The sequence below is a fragment of the Bemisia tabaci genome, chromosome 3 (assembly GCF_918797505.1).
Source record: "Bemisia tabaci chromosome 3, PGI_BMITA_v3".
Taxonomy (NCBI): Eukaryota; Metazoa; Arthropoda; class Insecta; order Hemiptera; family Aleyrodidae; genus Bemisia; species Bemisia tabaci.
The window spans coordinates 22,843,088-22,863,596 of NC_092795.1; the positions used below are offsets into that span (position 1 = coordinate 22,843,088).

General features: G+C 39.4%; 3 protein-coding genes across 5 annotated transcripts in view; 2 read left to right on the plus strand and 1 right to left on the minus strand.

The window, feature by feature from the left end:
• LOC109029902 (melanopsin) overlaps positions 1-17,586 on the minus strand; it is a 118,898-nt gene extending 101,312 nt beyond the window's left edge. The window contains exons 1-2 of one of the 3 annotated variants that reach the window (XM_072298031.1): positions 17,295-17,586; positions 14,989-15,225 (exon numbers count right to left, since the gene is read on the minus strand). The gene's annotated coding sequence lies outside the window, so the exon portion shown is untranslated. Of the gene's footprint in view, positions 1-14,988; positions 15,404-16,960; positions 17,204-17,294 lie in introns of those variants that run through there. The other 2 variants (XM_072298029.1, XM_072298030.1) reach the window with 2 other exon arrangements.
• LOC109029965 (uncharacterized) lies at positions 7-4,380 on the plus strand. Its single transcript, XM_019040700.2, has 3 exons — positions 7-146; positions 1,405-2,111; positions 3,291-4,380. Exons 2-3 carry the CDS (start codon positions 1,449-1,451, stop codon positions 3,960-3,962), a joined length of 1,335 nt encoding a protein of 444 aa, XP_018896245.2. The 5' UTR covers positions 7-146; positions 1,405-1,448; the 3' UTR covers positions 3,963-4,380.
• LOC109029968 (uncharacterized) lies at positions 8,228-12,036 on the plus strand. The gene is made up of 2 exons (XM_019040703.2): positions 8,228-9,850; positions 11,173-12,036. The coding sequence occupies exons 1-2, from the start codon at positions 9,503-9,505 to the stop codon at positions 11,389-11,391; spliced, it is 567 nt and encodes a 188-aa protein (XP_018896248.2). The 5' UTR covers positions 8,228-9,502; the 3' UTR covers positions 11,392-12,036.
• Positions 17,587-20,509: the final 2,923 nt, after the last annotated feature.

Below are 20,509 nucleotides of genomic sequence, written 5' to 3' on the forward strand. Positions count from 1 at the left end.
AAGTAACGTGAATGTGATAAAACTAACTTTAAAATCAGGTTTTTTTTCAGTGTCTTTGAGGAAAGAAGTTTCAAAAATTTCCTAATTTCAAACAAATCAATCTGTTAAAATTTGGTTTTGCTAAAAGAGGCCTTATTTTTGCAAAGGTCAGTTCTTACTTATTTAATTACGTTGACTGGTAATTAAGTATGCATTTGATTATTTATGAATTCATTACATCAGAGTTAAGTTTCATGAGCCAAAATTGCGATTAGTGTTTACAGACTAGTACAGTTTTTAAGATTCGAAACAAATGTTATTGATGTAACTTAACAAAAATTAAAAAATCTGCATTGCGAATAAAATCTTTTTTACTAGTACTGAATTTGTCTCTATTTTTTGTTATTTATGGAGAGCCTTAGAGGGTATAAGTAGCTGCAAATCGCTGGTCTCCTAATTAAAGTGATCAGAAAAGCTAGGTACCAATCTAAAACTTGCATTTTTAATTAGTTGTAGGGCTATTTTGATATTTTACATTGCTTCTTTTTTTTTTAAAAAAAAAAGAAGAGGGATCATACTAGCTTTTAAATACAAAAAAAAAATTGTATTACTTGTCGCCTAGACGTCATGTTTTTATAAAGCTTAATAGCCATTCTGAACAGTGCTTACAAAAACGAAACCAACCTGTTTAATTTATTTTGCAAGTGAAACATCTCTCATCGATTTCTTGCAATAGATAGGTGCTTTTCAAACGCAACTTCCTAAAATCGTCAATGCTATTAGTATAACTGGATTGCATTTTGCAAAAAGGCACCAGGAGCATTGCAATGTCGCTAAGATTGTGCAACTTCACCCATTGCGGTATAACGCTGAAAAAATTCGAAATTTACATAGTAATTCTTGTCCAAAATTTACTGTATTTAGCGAGTAAAATAAAAATCGTTTAGAGATAATCAGGTGTTCCTTCCAAGACAAAAGGAGCACAATCTTACACGAAGAAAAAAACCTCGTGCGTGGGACCCGAAGTTTAGGTCACATGGATCTCTGAAGTTTTCGGATCGAGCATCTGAACACTTTAGGTCTAGCTGTCGAGGTTCGGATCACACACCTGCAACTCCAGTTCTTACATTTGAAGTACTTCCGATGTGAGACCGAGGTTTTCCGGATGTGAGAACCGAAATACTTCAGATGTGAAAACCGAAGTACTTCAGATGTAAGAACTGAAGTTTCAGATGTGTGATCCAAACCTCAGCAGCTGGACCTAAAGTGTTCAGATGCTCAATCCGAAAACTTCAGAGATCCATATGACCTAAACTTCGGGTCCCACGAACGAAGTTTTTTTCTCCGTGTAGCAATTAATGCTCCTGGTTTCTTTGCGCAAAATGCAATCCAATTGAGCTCATTAACGTGTTTATTTGCGTGCAGGACCTTCAGACTCGCAGGAGGACAACGTCCCACGATTTTCAACAATGGCCTTCCCACACATCATCCTCGTCCCGCTCCTGCTCTACGTTCTCTTCCAATCAGAGCCCGTCGAACCCTGTACCGAAATCCGCGATTCTTCGATGATGACCTACAAGACCAACCGCCAAGCCTACATCGTCGAAACCGAGATCGTTGTCCCGCTCGTCCTCGACCTGGTCCAAGAATACGTCATCTGCGGGAAGAGGTACAAGAGTAACACGCTCGCCACCCTGTTCAAAAACGCCACCGAACCGCGTTCCCGAAGTAAGCGGCTGGCACCCCTAATACCCATCGCCATGGCGGTCGGAGCCGGGCTGGTGACGGCGGCTTGGGCCGGGTACTCTTACGCCTCCATCAACGGGAAAATCGACGAGCTGAGGGAGGGCTTGAAGCAGGAGACGAACTACTTGAAGCAGGTGTTCGCGGAGGACCAGGAGAAAAATGCGCAGGCGTTTTTGGCTGTGAGGAGGGAGTTCGCGCAGTTGGCTGCCGTGTCTAGGGAGACGACCTGCAATGTTCAGACTAATTTCTCAATGCTTGTTTATGAGCACTACTTCTATCAGGAATTTGATGATATAATTAGTTCTCTCCGGAACGAACGACTGACGAGCAGTATCATCCCGCCGAATCAGATGCTTGCATTGGTTAGATCACTGCCAATTTTACAGGTAACTATTTAGTACTCAAACTGATTTTGGTAGACGCACGGATCGAAAGACAGTAAGTTGGAATATTTTTAGCCAACGTGCGTTAAAAATCAGCATAAGCTGAAAATCTCGATACAGAGGGAAAAAGCTCACATGAGCACAATTTTCCCTCAAATTTGAGATCCCTCCCCCCCTAAGATTTTCAGCTTTATGCTGATTTTTAATGCACGTTGGCTAAAAAATTCGAACCAGCTGAACTTTTTAGAAGGTTCATTACGTGTTTGGAGAAAACTATGAGAGAACTTACCTTTGCCAAAGTTTGTTCTCATTTTTCTACTTTTATTCCTTTAAATTCCTATTGGGGATAGAGCCTGCTTCCTGCTTCATGACTCTAAAATCCGTCGAATCCAAAACAAAGGAATGTATTTTCATTCCAAGGTTGCAAAATACCCTCAAGCAATTCCATGTTTTACACAGTCATTTCTGTCCAAAATTTTTGTTTGTAAAATGTATTTGTGCCTCCGATTTGATGCTGAAAAGTGTGAATATCGCCGAAACTTTAATGTCTCTGTAAAATACGTCATCCACTACAAAATATCGAAAAATCTTGGAATCCTTAAGATGTTTGCTCAATATCAATCTTCCTCCTCTCAAGGACAAAAATAACAGTGGTGTGGTGTGTTTTGCAATAAATCGATTGATCTGCAATTTAAACCCATGAAAAAGGATCGCTATACAGGGTATTCTCAACAAACACATCAAAAATCGATTCTTTACACTAACTTCAAATGGGGGAAAATCGATAATCGATCATTCACGCCTCACCACTGTTATGATAGAATTTGGATACTGTTGAGGAATTTAAAAGGATTGCAAAGCCCCGATTACATCATTTCTCCGTCATTTCCTTTTACACGCACTGGAAAAAAAACACATTGGATCTAGGGTCCCGACTCTTGAAAATATTGACAAAAAAAAAGGACTCCTGATTAACAGTTTAAGCTAATCAAAAGGAAATCCGCTCAAATTAAGAGGCTTGGTTCTTGATTTAAGCTTAAATCTGATTGAATCCAGAGTATTTTTTCTTGTCGATGCTTTTAAGTGTCTGGACTCTAGATCCAATGTGTTTCTTTTTCCATGCGTGAAACACCCTCCCCATTTTACATTTATGTGAAACCATTCGCCAATTTTATTTTCCAGGACACAATTTACGTCGAAAGCCCGTACATGCTCTATTTCACCGGAAAAATCACTTTCAACCTCGCCGAAATGTCCGGCGACATCCTGCGCGGCGTGCTGATCCTCCCGATAATCAAAAACCGCCGCAACATCCATTTCACGGTGGCGACCCGAGAAATCAACTCGCGGCTGACCGTTTTCAAGCCGGTCTACATCACCGACCCGGGCCAAAAGTCCGTCGACCAATGCCACCACGAGCTGGACACCTACTTCTGCTCGGAGGCGGACCTGCAGCCGATTCAAATGACGCGATTGGACGCCCCGATCCTCTACGCCGACGGCATGGTCCTGTTGAACACAGGCACTCGCGCCGAAATCAAAGACAAGAAAAACAACGACACGTTGAAAACCGTGATAGGACCGGCTATTTGCACTACCGAGGAAACGTCTACTGTGATCTACGGAAACCGGGTTTTGTACACGAAAACGAGCGCGTTCCACGTGAAGCACGAAACCGTTGAGTTTGACGTTGACCCTTTCCCGATCACGCTGGAGCTGCCTGCGTACACGCCGTTGCGATTTGACCGCGAGACGGCGATCGAGCCGGCGTCTTTCAGGTGGCAGGGTAGTTACAACTGTCATCCTGGGGATCACGATTGCTGTCATTCTGTTCTTTCTATACCGAGGTATTAAAGCCCGAAATGTTCCGGTTGAGAAGGTGCAGTCGCAGCCTTTGCAAGAGATTCTAGTGTTAACGCAGGACAGTCGTCCTGGAAAGGAAAAATCTCTGAACGAATAATCATCCAAAACAAAAACAAATTGAAGACATTGATATTGATGAATAAACTTTTGTTTTTGTAAAAGTAAACAGTTTTGACTATTCTGTATTTTTCTTGCCAAGTTTCTTGTCAAGTTTGGTTCCAATTAATCGAATGCTTATCCAATATTTGTACTGAACATATACTCTTACGCTCACACGATTTGTCTGGAGGATGTGACATGGAATACGTCAATTCGAGCCAAGAGGATTGAAGTATTTTACAATTTCATATGGCCCATTACTTCATGGATTACAAGTCACGAGCTTTGTAACAAATTTTTTTCAATTTTATAGCCCCCCCCCCCCCCAAAAAAAAAGAAGAAGAAGAAGAAAAAAAAAAAAAAAAAAAAAAAAAAAAAAAACAGGAGAGTGAAGTCAAAGTTAAGCGATTGTAGGTGTCCTTGGTTATAAAGCGTAATCATTTGCGAAAAATTATGTAAACATTGTCAGAGTAGGTACATACATGCGAGGAAAGTCTCAGGGCGGGCGTTCCGCAAGGTTCAGTCTTGTCTCCTCTACTCTACAGTCTTTTTACGGCTGATATTCCCAAGCCTAAGAAGGGTAAACTCGGGGTATTTGCAGATGATACTGCCGTCGCATCTGCTGCCCCCACATATGAAGAATCGGTCAACAATCTTCAGGAGAGCCTGGGTGATATTCAGGAATGGACTGAAGACGACCGTACTGCGCTTAATGCGACCAAATCGGTGAACGTGGTCTTTACCCTACGGCCTTACGTTTATGCACCCTTGGTTTTAAATGGCACTACTATCCCGCACGCCTATAAGGCTCCATACCTTGGCCTTATCATGGATAGTAAACTTAATTGGAGGGAACATATCCTCACTAAACAGAAACAGATTAATATCAAGTATCGTAAAATGTTTTGGCTTCTTGGAGGCCGTTCAAAATTATCTCTTGAAAACAAAAGTCTTCTTTATAAATCCATGATAAGGCCAATCTGGAGTTACGGCAGCCAGATGTGGGCCTGTGCTTCCAATTCAAATTTATTGATCATAGAACGAACACAAAATAAGATTTTAAGAAAAATGGTGGGGGCCAGATGGTACGAGAGAAACGCTGATATTAGGAGCGAGCTCGGTATAGAGGAGATAGACGTTTACATCTCGAAATTGTACAACAACTACGAAGAGCGACTGGGCCGACACCCCAACTCAGAGGCGATGTCGCTTCTGGATTGGGCGTCGGACCCTAGACGCCTTAAACGCAGGAAAACCCATGAGCTGGCAACGGCTCACTTTCGACAGTGCTAACTGGCTTTTGTACCTCTGGCCCCCGACATGGTCTAAGTCGACCGACCGGGTTATGTACAGTTACATTCAAGATCTCTCATTCGTTTGGGGGGTTTTTATAGTTATTTTATCCGTTAATTTTTCCCACTTTTTACCCATTCTCGTCTCCTTTTCTCTTTGTTGTAAATTCTGTTGCCCATCTGGCCTGTTTTCCACAAATGTCTTCTGCTATTTGCTCATTTCTCTTTTATCTTGTCATGTAATTCTGGTTAGGCTGCTTCACATGGTGGCTTTTAGTTCATAATAGGCTCTAAAAGTGGTATATATATATATATATATATATATATATATATATATGTTCATACAAAGTTTTCAAAGACCCGTAAGGTCTATTAACATACTTGTAAATGTTCTATGTATTTACAAATAAAAAAAAAAAAAAAAAAAAAAAACAAGCAGTGAACTCCAACACAATGTGTTGATAAGGCGCGTCATTAACTCGCACATATCAACCCCTTTAGTTTTCATTTACAGAGATTTCAAAAAAGGCAAGCAGCACAACAGAGAATTCACGATCCAACAGTGCAAGGTCAACGACGCACCTTGACGAGACCGTGTATTGTGAATCTAGAAAGCTATTCGAAAAAATTTAAGTTTTTTGATCTGCCTCAAACAAAATCTTATCAGATTCTTGAAGAAAAGTGCTACGGAAAAATTTAAGCGAAGAAAGGAAAAATTCTGTCGAACTCCTAGAAGATAAAGTCGATTTAAAGGTATTTTGGGGCTAAAATACCCAAATCACCGGTATTACATATATAAATCCCGTTATATTATTGAAAAGAGATTTACTAGATATAAATGCAATTGTATTAAATATGTCTTGATTTTTTTATTTTAAACGTCTTTTCATGCAAAGAAGCTTAACCATGTCCATGCTTTATTCATTCATGAATTGAAAGTAAGCAATCCACATCCCGAAAATCTACCGATTTGCCGTGAAAAATTGCAGAAACTTGATATACCAGGTCGATGTACCCACTCTTTGAATTTACCAATCGATTTAGTGAGTGCACGTATGTGAAAGTCAAAATGCTATAGTCATTTTGGGTGCATTCATTTTTCATGAAACAATTGTAAGTAATTTCAATCCCGAAAAACCATACATTTTCCGTATAAAATCGAAAAAATCAAAATATGTCGACTCCCTGACGTGAAAATTAAATTCTACGTGTGAAAATACTTATGTATCGATATGCTGAACCGAATGCCCGCCTCTCCTCGTAATTTACAAACCGTTCCTATACTCATCTCAAAATTTTTCTCAGAGCTTTGTGTTATTATCAGCTTCCATTTAAACCCCGGTTTGATGGCCGAATCGGCTGCCCAAAAAGCAAGCCATTTTTGAAGGGCTCTATGAGAAATTCGTGATATTATCAGCTCTCAGGAAATCACCCCATGGGTAAAATTGCTGGTATGGGTGATTTTACGATACCAGGAATAGTTAAAATGTGAAATACCTTAGAAATAAAAGTGCACCAATTTTAACAGGATTTCATTACCTCATTTTAAAGGTATTAAACTTCCTTTTTCCAGCTTTGGCACGCTCTATTTTGATTCAGTGCAAAGTTAAAGTGATTGATAAACAAGCCATTGAATCAGGTATCAGCGCTTCCCGCGGGACTGCTGGAGGTCCACGCAAACATGGCGGCCCTGCCAAATTGTGTCGGTTACGTAACAGACACAGCGTAACCGACACTCAAAAATGTGAGATTAAAGATGATACAAAAGATGAAACTTGGCAATTCTTGAGTTATGAGGTGGAATTAATGCTGCCTTAAAAGTTTTCTAAACTTTGGAGACTTCCTTTTAGTTGAATACTATTAAATTGAGGTTTTTGCGTAGTGAGGAATTAGTGCTACGCACGTAAAAATCACTGGTTTTCATAATGATTAAAGTTTTCATTGTAAAAAAAACTGACTTATCAGTAATGGTATTGTCAAGAAGACTTCAGCGAACAATTTGATGGCAGTTTTGAAACTCCTGACTCCATCTGACGAGATAAACACTGCATTTAATACAACTGCAAAAATTTGTCGCCAAATGTGGCGACACCTCTTTCTTATGACTTTTCTCGCTCAATAATAAACATTTCAGTTCAAACTGGCAATTTTCTTGAACACTAGAGTCTCTATTCAGCAAATATTGCCAAAGAGTTCATGATCAGTACTGATTTGTTACCGCAAATTGCTCTTTTGCTTCAAAATCGGGGTTGGCGACGCGTAACCGACCGGACATTCTGGCCTTTAAAGTCTCATATTATTGAATATAATAATAATTCATCATATTTTTTAGCATGGATAGGTTCAGGGACATCATTCCTATTGATTAATTAATTTGGTTTTCAATCGTTCTGCCCTATGTCGTTCACAACCCACGGCGACACGACTATTCCTATTATCGTGAAATCACCCGTATAAATTTTCGAGAGCTTAAAATAATCGTATTCAAGAAACTAAGGCATTAAACTATGGAGTCAATTTCGTTTTAATAATGTAACGGGATTTACTTGTCTTCAGGTCAAAACTCATACAAGGAAGTCCCTTGTAAGAGGCTAATTTTTTGTAATTTCACTCAATTTTTTCTCCTTTTTATAATTGAATTGCTTGTCACATTCTGAGGTCAATCATATTATATTGTAATTTATACATTTCTTTTTTTCCCCCTTCATTTTATTTTTTGTTTGGAGAAGTTTTGTTGATTTCTTCGGATTTCGAATACTGTAACTTCTCTTCTATTTGGCCGATTTTTATGAATGAGACCTCTTTTAATTCGTGTTTCAACGGAGAGTGAGGAAAAAATTGCTAAAAACTCGCGAAACAATTTTTTTTGAAAATTGGGCGAATCCTAGCGTGACGGTGAAATGCTTAATGAAGCGTAAGTAATTGGGCGAGGGGCTGAGGATCCCGGCCTAGCTTGGCGACCGTCATTAGCTATTGTTCGTCGAGACGCCGACGCAGTGATCAGGAGCGTGGGGAAGAGAGGGGTAAGTGGATTCCTGTATGAGCCACGTTTAGCTAATGGTCTAATGAGTCTCGAGGCTCATCACAGATTGCACTTACACAGATTGCACTGTATTTCTTAGTTTTAATAAGAAATAAAATATAATTCTGTAAAATTAGTAAATAAATACCAAGACAATTATTCAGGATGTCAAAGACTGACTGAAAACTTTTTATTAACCTCATATGATAAAAATATTATTATCAGCTGACACTGACATTGTTGTCAGATGAACAGCACTATCAGAGCACGGGTACCAACTTTTGAAAAGTATAACAGAGGTGTGGAGATCTGTCAAAGCAACGTTTTGAACAAAACGGAGGAGTTAAATTCTCATTCCGAGAGTGCCGACCTGCTCAGCCATCCTCGAATCAGTTCGCTTGATTCTGCTTATATATGCATATTTTAAATCAGCGCGTCGTACTCTTAGGCTTTTTTTAAGAAAACCAAGTAACGTAGACTCTTGGTATTCACTGCACATAAACTAGAGAGCCCCAGAATGAGAAACAACTTTAAATCATAATTATTGACGGATAAATAAACTTTTTACACGCTTTGGAAAATCTCAGAAGTTCGCGGTAGTCACTTTTCGGTAAGGAACTAAGGGACTCGGTTATTGTATCGAGCAGGGTTCGAAACGATCGCAAAGGCGGTATACTACGTATACGCGCCAAAAAATACATGCGAGGAAAAACCTATGCAACCTGTATGTACAGCTGTTCTCTATGAGCAGAAGGACTGATGTGGAATGAATTATAAGGATACCTAATCTGGCAGCCAATACACCCCCGGGACGGGACGGTTCAGTATATAGCACTGCTCTCGGTTATTAAAGGTGCCCAAATATTATTATAGTAGTTAGGAATTAGCACAGACATTTCATTACGATCATATCATTGTATTCTGCATCAGTATTTTTTCATTAACCGTAGTTTTATTTCGTCTGGGTAGATTTAAAGTGAGAGTCATATGATTACAGCCGCGATATATTTTGTTTTCTTTTTTTTTAAAAAAAAAGTCTGAAGTCCTGAAAAACTGAAAAGTCTGATGGTTTTTACATATTTGAAAATAAAACAGGTTCATAGCTTAGGCCCCTCTTGATGGAAAATATGGTCTTAACTTTGGTGAAAGTTGTTTTCGTGGTTTATTTGGCAGTCTACTCAGAAGCTGTGAACGTCACAATATTTTCTCAAAAGGATTTCAATGGGCAAAAATGTGATATAATTCTTCCTGGCTGTAAACCCGTCTGCTCGAAACTAGTCGGAAATGTTGTTTCACTGAAGGCACCCAAAGGAACATGCCTGAAGTTCTTCGCCTCAGTGGATTGCAAAGGGACGCCCTCCACTTACAGAGGTGCATACACGGTTGATGCTGAAGGAATGCCTGACTTGAAAGGGACACCTGCTTCAGAATGGAAAGCCATAGGAGACTGCAGCCAACCGATTGGGGTAAAGTATTTATTTCCTCTCTTCATTGGGAACTTGCAAGTTTGCAATAATGTGTTTTATCAATGCATGTAGAGCAACAGTCGATATTTTCACTCTGCAACAATGGGTTTTATCATTTGCATGCGGTTAAAAAATCGATATTCATGGAGGCAAGCATAGAATCGATTATATATAATAGATTTTTGTGGTAAAAAACAGTGTTGCCAACTTTCAATTATCGCCTCTAATTTATTTCGCCATTTTTGTGCACCCGCTTATCTGTGAAGGCCGTTAATAAATTGAATCTCTCGGTTCGGAAACTATCCATCTTGGAAAAATAAATCAGTAGACGAAAAAAACAGGGTAACAGCTAGAAAAAGAGTGTTTCCACGCAAAAAAATGAACATCGTAAAAAATCCGGGTTGGAACGTTTTCGAACTGAGAGGTTTAATTACATCACCCTCATAAAAGGGGATAGGCTGAAAAACTGCTTAACGTCGCGCTAAAAGATATTTTCTCCTCTTTTTTTTGACGTCAGCGATCAGGTTTACTTAGAAGGATGTGTGAGATAGCCTATTCTCAAGTTAAAAAAACCTCTTTGTCATCAACCTCTCATGTGTTTGATTTCATTCCATTTTATAGTTCGATGGACCCTTCTTACCCAATTAAGGAGAGATGAAATCTTAATAAGATTGACATCGTATGTGAGAAAGATGGATAAAATAGTTTATACAATATGGTTCATTCATGTATTCATACATTCTTGGCTGAGTAGTACCGTACATTAATGATCAAAATAAGAATCGTGGCATCACATTTCCCTACGAATATATTTACTTACATCGATAGGTATACAGAGATGGATATAGCTGAAAGTCTTAGAGTCGCCCAGAGCAATTAGAAAAGCCACAGGAAAGGAAACTACGTGCTGCCATTAAAACAAGCAGATGTACGAGCATATGAGAGTTTTAACTACGTGATTGACAGATGAACGAAATAAGCGTACAAATTAAGCGGCAAGTGCACTATCAGGTGATTAAAATTACTTGTGATAACAGAATACAAACATAGTTTTGTGATCATCCACAGTTCGCAGCACTTTCGGCGTTGCAGTCCAATTAGACTGCTGACACGCATTACAACTAGGGGCATGCTTGGACATGCTACATGAAATTTGACGGTGAATTTAATTACAGTAAACAATACGAAGGTGCAATACTAAAAACAACTACAACCTACAATTTTTTTATTAAAGTTAATAGATTATCATTTGATCAATCGAAATTCTCTCCTAAATGCTATGATACACCTTAAGAATTAATTTGATGAGATTCGTTTTACAGATTCCAGATAACTCGGTGGGCCTGTTTCCTGATAAGAAATTCAAAGGAGCCCCTTGTGTCGTGCAGGTCGCGGGCTGCAAACCAATGTGTGAAAATGTGGCAGCAAAATCCAAGTCGCTAATCACAAACGTGGGTTGGTTGCAAATTCTACGGAACAAAGGATTGTACGGGCACGAAAATCTGGGACATCCGACCGGGCGAAAAAGGATTTGCTTTTGATGAATATTACGGCTTTTGTGCGAACTTTTCAAAAATCTCGTCTGTCAAATCCTGCTAATAGTTCGGAGAGAGGGAAAGAAGAGAAAAGTCACCGTATTTTAGTAAGCATCAACGATATCTGTTGCACTATTCTATAAATTACAATTGAAAATTACATTAATTCTTATATCAATTAGAGTATACCTTTAGAGGGAGAGTATGGCCACTTCAGTTTCCATCTCTGATTGGCTCAGCCATCTTGGGTTGAATGGAGCCTTCTAGGAACCAAAAATGGCGGACGCTATGAGTTAATGTGATACAAAATGACTCAAAATATAGTTTTCTTTGCTTATCGCAACGAACAAACCCAAATACACTATTGCGACTTATTTAAAAAAGTTTTACGGCTCGTGTGCAATTTTTGATAAAATCATCGTGCGGTTGGTGAATACTATCAAAAGATGCCAATGATTCCCCTCCAATCCCCAAAAACCAAAACAAAGCACCGCTATTTTTGGGTCCTTAGCCCCTTCATGGGGTCAAGTGGTCACACTCTCCCCATTGAGGTACTCTAGTATCAATGAGCATATTCCGTTTGAGGTTTTCCTTTTTGTGACCGGGAAAAATATTTAATGACACAATAAATACATCTGTGATAGCCGTCTCTTTCGTCCATGTGAATATTTATTACACCATAGGCATGAATCGCAAAATACTTATCAGAGCACAACCCACATTGGTATCAAACCGCGAGATACAATTATTTGAACTCCTGTGCCTCTCAAATTGCATAACGTTTGAGTTGACGGTGTCAAGTCATGATGCCCGGTAGCACAGCTCCCGTCAGGCAGTATCCCGAATTTCAACCACAGAAGTGAAAGCAACGTCACTTATACGATCCACCCCCCTTCAAAATCCAAAAAGCGACCCACTCCATCAGTAAGCAACTTTTGAAACACCCGACGCACAGTGGATGGAGTTAATTAGAAAGGTCGGACATGACTTTTTTGTACTAAAACCGAAAATTTCGATGTTTATTTCGTCACATTTTAAATTTTAAGGGGTGCTAATGACAGAAAATTTCACGAGGAAACCAATGGAACTACTTTTAGAACCTCCAAATGTTGTATGAACGGAGTTATAAGCTGTTAAAGTTTCCAAATTTTGTCCGACCTCTTCTATTGACTCGATCCACTGTGCGACGGTTCGCACCATCGATAAGAAGGAACAAAACTCATTCCGCGGTGACAAAACCGCGAATTCATCGCGTCTCACTAACCCTTTTGTTTGCATCTTCCCGCGCGCCTGCGAATATGGGCCGCCCATCACACCGAGTTTAGAAGGAGGTGGTGAGGGGTGCGGTGTGGGGGAGCGGGGCCCCAATTTCTTCGGGATAAACATTGTCGCAAAGTTGGTGAGTGTTGTTCCTCGAGACTCGACATGCGGGGAAGTTCTCAGTCGAGTATTTTACGACGCGTCTCGGAATAAGGAATAAGCTTGATTCATGCCGCCTGACACCCGGATTACATGATCACACCCTGTTATTTGTGTGCTGGCTGGTGGGGTGTCATGCAGGGGGGGGGGGGGGGGGGGGTGATAGTCCTGCCTCTCAGAGGGTCTGACGATTAAACGATACCCCAAGTAGCATTTCTCAACGGAAAAATCGCTATATATTGCGATTTTATCGGCGATAAAATCGCCAGGATCATCAACATCGGAGCGAGTATTCTCGATCTATGTATGTATGAGCCGCTTTTACGGCGCGCTAGGGCGCTCTGCGACGCCTATTCTCCACAGGAATCTGTCATGGTAGAGATCCTCCGGAAGCTGGCATCTCTCCATCTCTTCATGGATGCCCTCTACCCACCGTTTGGCTGGACGCCCTCTCCGTCGCCTACCTGTATTCTCGATCTCATCGCGATAAAATCGCGCTTTTATCGCCCGACAATTTATCGCGATATTTTCGAAATAAAAATCGAGATAAATGGCGATTTAATTACGATTTTATCGACAAAAATTGATCACGATTTTATCGAACCAAAAATTGCGATTTGTTGCGATTTAATCGCCATATCTTGCGATTTTTAATGCGATAATATCTCGATATATTGCCACCGATATAATCGCAATAACCAACCGATAAAATCGCTATTTACCGCGATCATTGCTACTTGGGACTCGGAATTTTCTTCATGCTCCTTTCTGGGGAAAGCTCAATGGAAATGTTTAGAATATATACCAATGAAACGATGGTTAAGAAGGTCTCTGGACAAGGCATAAACTGAAGCACTACGTAGCATGTTTGCTTTTAAAAATTGTAGGGGAAACTTAAGCACATGACAGGATATCTGGCGATTAACCCCTAAACTACGAATTTAAGTGTCTACAAATAACATTGGTTAAATGGCAAAAATACAAATGATGTAATTGTATGATCAACTTCCGTTTAATCATGTGTTGGGGAGACTTGTTGACATCTTGTTTAGGAGTTCAATTCCAAACTTCTCGTTGTGTGAACTGCGTAAGATTTTGAGGATAAATAATGTGACTTTTTCCTAGTTTCGACCTTCGATCGTGCCTAGTGACTCACTGGATCGAGTTTGAGTCAAAAGAAAGAACTAAAGCACGTTAAGATCGAACCGACAGAAAAGAGACTTTTATCGCATTCCTCCAAAAGACTTAATAGTGGAAACAAAGTTCAACGCTTTTTTTCTAACATTCTGATTTATTTTTCTCGACTTCGAAGTTTAGTCAGGAGAAAATGTGAGGCTAGTTGAAAGTAATTATCGACTCCTTTTCATCAAAAACTTGACTTTATTATTGTCTGATTAAATCCAATCCTTAAGCACGGACACACTCCAGGTATGAATATTCGAAATTCGAAAGATTCTTTTATATTCCTGGAAGAAAACCAACTAAAAACTGAAATGTGTACACGGAGAAAAATTTTCACTCAGATCCGGCTTGGAATTTCCGATGCACATTTGAAGCCCTGGAATTATCTTCGGAACGAACGAAATTGTGCACAGCCAAAGAATCATCTGGGAATACCGAAAATAATTCAAGGACAATAAATATTCATATGATGCTCTAGTAAACCATGTAGGTTTCTCTCGTAAAAAAATTACTGTATGACCAACCTTGAAACCGCCCCTAAATTGAAAGTAAAAAATAAGATGAAAGTTATTTTCAGTACTTACACGCGTGGCTGAAATTCTTATCTTACTCGTTCATACCTGTCGTTTTTCGCGAAAATACTGTAAGAGCATTCAAACGTTGCTAAAATTCTTCTGATAAAATACGATTTTTTTTTTTTTTTTTTTTGGTAAAAACTCGTGAGATTTTTTTTTTTAAATATCCAAAGGAGGAAATCTCGCGATTTTACCTATGCCATATAAAAATTTAGATGAAAAATTGTCAAAAACTCCTTTGCTAATAAATATTTTATTTGGGGAGTCTCGGCAACATTCTAATGCTCTTATGATGCCCTCCCTCAGCGCGGCAGTGTAAAAGAAAGATTTTCTTCAGTGATCGGTCCATGTAGCACGGAAGCTACGAGAATAAGGGGGAAGGAAACAACGTCAAAGCGAAAAAGAAATAGAGTTTGAGCCATCTTACCTTGACTGGATGCTGGTTCCGTGGTGACTCCATCATTGCTTCCGCCTCGGTGAATCCATATTCCATTAAGGGTTAGGTCCTATCATAACACTCCAAACGAACTTTGAGTTTTCGCACAAACGAACGAGTCGAGTATGATCCAAATTTGCCGATTGTTGTGCACAATTGAGTCTTTATTTCGAAGAGTCACTTAAATTAAGTTGCAATCTCTGGAATTCTGCTTTAATATCTGAAACTCTGAAAAGTTTACTTGCACTTTGCGCCCTTTAGTGTATAGGTTTTTCTTTCCAAAGAATTCCCGGTTTTCTAGTTTTGCGTCTAGTTATCAGAAAAAATAATTGTTCGTGAAAAGAAATAAGGGTCTACGTCCCTAGTAAAGCGCACATTTTCTAACTGTACGACTCCAAAGAACCTGCTGAAAATAATTCGTAAAATACGGCGTTTTTTTTAAATTTTTCCAGAAGAAAATTGCCAAATCATGAACGATGAAAAATCAACCTGGCTATATGAAATTCATCACTGATGAGGTCATGTATGCAGATACGTTAAAAACTGGAATTTTAAGCCGACCAAAGTCAATCAAAATCACGGAAAGTTTCAGTAAGTGAGCATGAGACAGAAACGGTTGTATTGAAAGTTTACTTTTACCGTTACTTTGAAATTTTACTTTTACTTTTTTAATTAAAAAGGGACTGTAGCGCTCTAGTGCATCGAGATATTCCTTAACAGGCTAGATAATCCTAGATAGATTACAAAGCTTTGAAAGAGATTAAAAGAAGATACGGTGATTTATATATGTGCGAGGCATCAGCTCTTAATTACTTCAAAAAAAAAAGTACCGTAGGGTTCCAGTCCATCGCTTTATTCCTCAAAGTTATATCCTTCAATCGATTGTAACATTTAGTCGGGTATTTTTGGGAGAAAAAGTGAAATTCCCAATGGGACCGGGTCAAGCGATTTATTTTATCTTTTACAGATTTCCGCACTTTGAGCGGATAAAAATAATTTGACGTAGTTTTACACTAATCTTAATTGTTAAATAAAAAATATACTAGTTAGCTGATATTAATTACTTTACCAACAGCACCATATGCATCTATCTAGCCCCCCGCAATATTGTTCAAGGATAATCTTCAACAGATTTTAGCACTTAGTCAGGGATTTTAAGGAAAATTGAATTACAAATGCAACCAGCCCAAGCAATTACTCTATTTTCGACCAATTTTGGCACTTTGAAAGGGATTGAAATATAAAATAACGTATTCCTGATCTTATTAAATCGAAAATAAACGACCGATCCAATACTAATTACTTTAAAGCAGCCCCGTAGGCATTTATTAGTCCGCTATGATATTGTTCGAAATTAATCTCTCGCCAATTTCAGCACTCATTTAGTCAGGGATTTTTAGGGAAATTTGTTTTTGATTGGAACTGCGCAAAGCGACTAATTTATCTTCGATCGATTTCAGCACTTGGTCAGGGATTTTCGGGACAAATTTTTTTCCAAATGGACTGGACGAATCGATTATTTTATTTTCGAACGATGTTAGCACTTGAAAGGGATCAAAATAAAACGTCATATTTCTAGTCTTATTACAATGAAAATACACTAGTCATCTGATATAAATTACTTTAAAATCAACACCGTAGGATTCTAGTTCATCTAGCATTTTTCCCCAACTTACTCTTCAACCGATTTTAGCACCTAGTCGGGGATTTTTGGGGAAAAAATAATTTTCTAAATGGAACCAGACCGAGCAGTTAATTTATCATCAATCAATTTTAGCACTCGGAAGAGATTATTGAAAAGAACTGTGATTTCTTTCGAAATTAATCTTCAACCGATTTCAGCACCCAGTCAGGGATTTTCGGAGAAACAATAATTTTCCGAATGGAACCGGGCCAAGCAACTATTTCATCCTGGACCAAATTTAGCACTCGGAAGGGATTTTTGGAGACAGCTGTGATTTACCTTGAAATTAATCTTCAACCGATTTCAGCACCCAGTCAGGGATTTTCGGGGAAACAATAACTTTCTGAATGCAACCGGGCCGAGTATTTACTTTATCCTCGATCAATTTTAGCACTCGGAAGGGATTTTTGAAAAAAAAAATAATGTGATTTCCCTTAAAATTAATCAGCAACCTTGAAATAATTAAGCAACCAGTCAGGGATATTCATGGAAACAATAATATTCCAAATTAAACCGGGCCGAGCAATTAATGCATTCCGGACCAATTCTAGCACTTGGAAAGGATTTAAAAAAAAAAAAAAAAAAAAAAAAAAAAAAAAAAAACGCGATTCACCTTGAAATTAATCTTCAACCGATTTCAGCACCCAGTCAGGGATTTTTGGGGAAACAATAATTTTCCGTATGGAACCGGGCCGAGCAACTAATTCATCCTAGACCAATTTCAGCACTTGGAAGGGATTTTCGGAAAAAAATCAAATTTCTGACGGAACCGGGCCACGACCCAAATCCGCGGACTTGGACTCGGGGTTGGGAGGCGAGGGGCGCGAGCAGCGCGACACGCGGAAGGGATTCCACTGACTCTCGCGGCTTCGGTCGGGACGCGCGGGCCGCCCGCTTTTCATGAATGGTCCACGCGACTGCGGCCTTCCGACCCTCCCACCCCCTCCCTCCCGTTTCCACTAGGGGGGGGGGGCCGAACCCCCTCCTCCCGACGAGTCGCTCGTGGCTGGACCGGGACCTACCTCAACTTTATTCGCACGACGAGCGGGATCATGATGCGAAAGTTGGTTCGTTGGCAGGCGGGCTCACTACGAAGGGATTCGAGCTGTCGCATGAAGAGGATATTTTTTTTTTTGACATTGGCGCATCCAGCAATTTGGCAACCCCAGATTTCCTCCATTAACCCTATGCTAAATAATAGATTCTTGTCGGAGTACCTGGCCCCTCCATGCATCGATACATTTCAAGAGGTTTAAATGGAGGAAATCCGGTGTTGCCAAAATGCTGGATCCGCCAATGTTTTTCTAACTGTTTCGAGGGTCTAATGATATTATTTACGGAAAAAAAGGAAGGGGTTAAGTCCCAACTGTTGGACGATATGGACATTACCAATTAATTGAGATAATACCCCGATTAATTGTGGTAGTATCCCGATTAATTGCGGTAGTATCCCGATAAATTAGGTTACTATCCCAAATGTTGCGATACTACCCCAACTTGAGTTGCGGTGCTACCAAAATTAATTGGAAATGTCCATATCATCAAACAAATTTGGGTAGTAGAACAATTTTGGGGGATAACCCTTGACACTTTTTTCCGTGTTATAGAGAAGAGACGCACTGATTAGGCGAAATTTTGCGATCAGATATGGTAGAATAGAAAGTTGGTCACTGCTGCATCATATCGGGTTTAGTAAGTCCTCGACCAATCAGAATCACAGGCGGGAATCTCGAAAAAACGAAAGAATGGAGAATTTGCAGGTGTCTGAACTTTAATGAATCTCGTGTGTGAGTGGAGACTGCTGAGAAAACATGGCACGAGGATACGTTTGGCTCATAATTGAGCATTTATTGGAGGATATATGACAAAATGATATAATCTACCAAAACAAATGTGTTTAAATGGGATATGCCGTCAGATGACGTCATTTTCTCACTTTTAATTTTACATTCATTCTAATTCTCATTCCAAAAAAAATTGTAAAAATTACAGCGAAATCAGCTCTTTAAGCACTCATAGATGAAGCAATTGAAAATGTCCGTGCAAATTCTTTATTTGTTCGAAAATCGGAAGGGGATGGTTTTTTTTTTCTTTATAAAAATCACACCTTGAAAAGTCTTAAAAATATGTCTTATTTTAATAGGCATTTGACGGAATGCCTGATTTGACAATGAGCCTGTGGCACACACAAATTAGTTTTGAACTCGCGATGTTCACGTCATCCATCTCCAACTGCGCAATTTTTGCACGAACTTATTACCCTCCGCAGTTCCCGTCGGGAACGAGCCTTCCAGCTCCAACCTTTTCTCCGCAGAATGTCAAACCTTTTCGTCCTCAACCTTTCATTTGTAAACCGCGGATGACGGCACCTCCCCTCGCCCGCTCATCGTATGGAAATCGACCGCCCGCGGTTACCAAATGCAGTGAAAAACCGATCTTTACCCGCGAAAAATTCGCTCGTTTTTTCGCTCGACACACATGCAACGCCACGGCCGTTTTCCAACTCGGATTGCTCATGCGTGAACCTCTTGAGCGTGTATAATGCGCCTTCACTTGCAAACGACGCAACCCTCAAACCTCCGCTCTCGAAAAGGATTTTCGACGACTGCGGCCGCTACGAGCTCTCCATTATAATCAGCGGTTGAGCGGATGCGAACAGGTTGAGAGGTTTACCAATGAGGGGAGGGGCCGGAACTACCCTTTTGGGCTCTCGACGAGATGAAACAATGCGAAAGAAGGTCTGTAGGAAGCCGAACGAGCGTCACTCTATTAATTTATTATCTGCGAAGGGTATCAAGTATTACTCATACGAGTGAATGAGCAGCTTTTTGTTTGCGTGAAACCATAAAGTGAATGATTTTATTAATCTTATTACTATTGATTAGGCCTATTTTCGGTGTAGAAAGCAGAGTATACCCGAATTGAATCAAAAGGTATCATGAAGCACGCAAATTCTGCGTGCACAGTTTCTCTGAATGTGTTCAGCTGTAATTGCCCTTTTTTTTTCTTTTTTTTTCTTTTTTTTTAATACTTTCAATAATTAAATCATAAACGAGAGAAAAAATGCTGTTTTCCCCGCAAAATGGTGTGGATCCAGCACCATTTCACCAGCTTGTTCAAATCATGAATAGCAAGTGTGAGTAAGCTCATCATTTTGAACAAGCTCAGCCAAAATCAGCTTGACAGCGTTTTACATGTCATGTGATTATTATTTTATTCATCATTTCCCATCTATCTATCTAAACTGAACTAACTGAATAATCAAATTTATAAATAGCATTTTTTCGGCGGCTTTTCGATATTATAATGCTCCTCTTTCTCTTTTCTAAGGGAAATTATAATTTTCAACTAATGTTCAGTTTTGGACATCGTCCACAATAATAAAGATATTCGTTGGTTTATTTTTATTAAAATGCCATGTGATAGGAAATTTGTAGATTAAAGTGAAGGATTTTCCATTTTCACCACCAAATTGTGAAATGAAAACTGCGATGAAAAGATCGATTAAAATATATTTTCCATTCGTGGTTCAGTATTCATATCCGCATCCCCAATACTTTCCCCTTTTTCGGTAGAAGGAGAAAGAGATGGTGAGAAATATCAAAATATGTTGTAAATTATAAATTTCACATTTAAAGTGAAACCGCAGCTTCCAAGAGCAATGCGTTTCTCAGCTAACCAAAACCAACTTTTGTAGCGAAAATGTTGAGAGCCAAGGTAAATCTATTTTGGTATTTATTAATTGTAAAACAATTGGTCAAACTTCTATTGAAGTAATTTGATTGCAGGAGCAAACAAATGCGCTGCAATAGATATAAAATTTGAGTT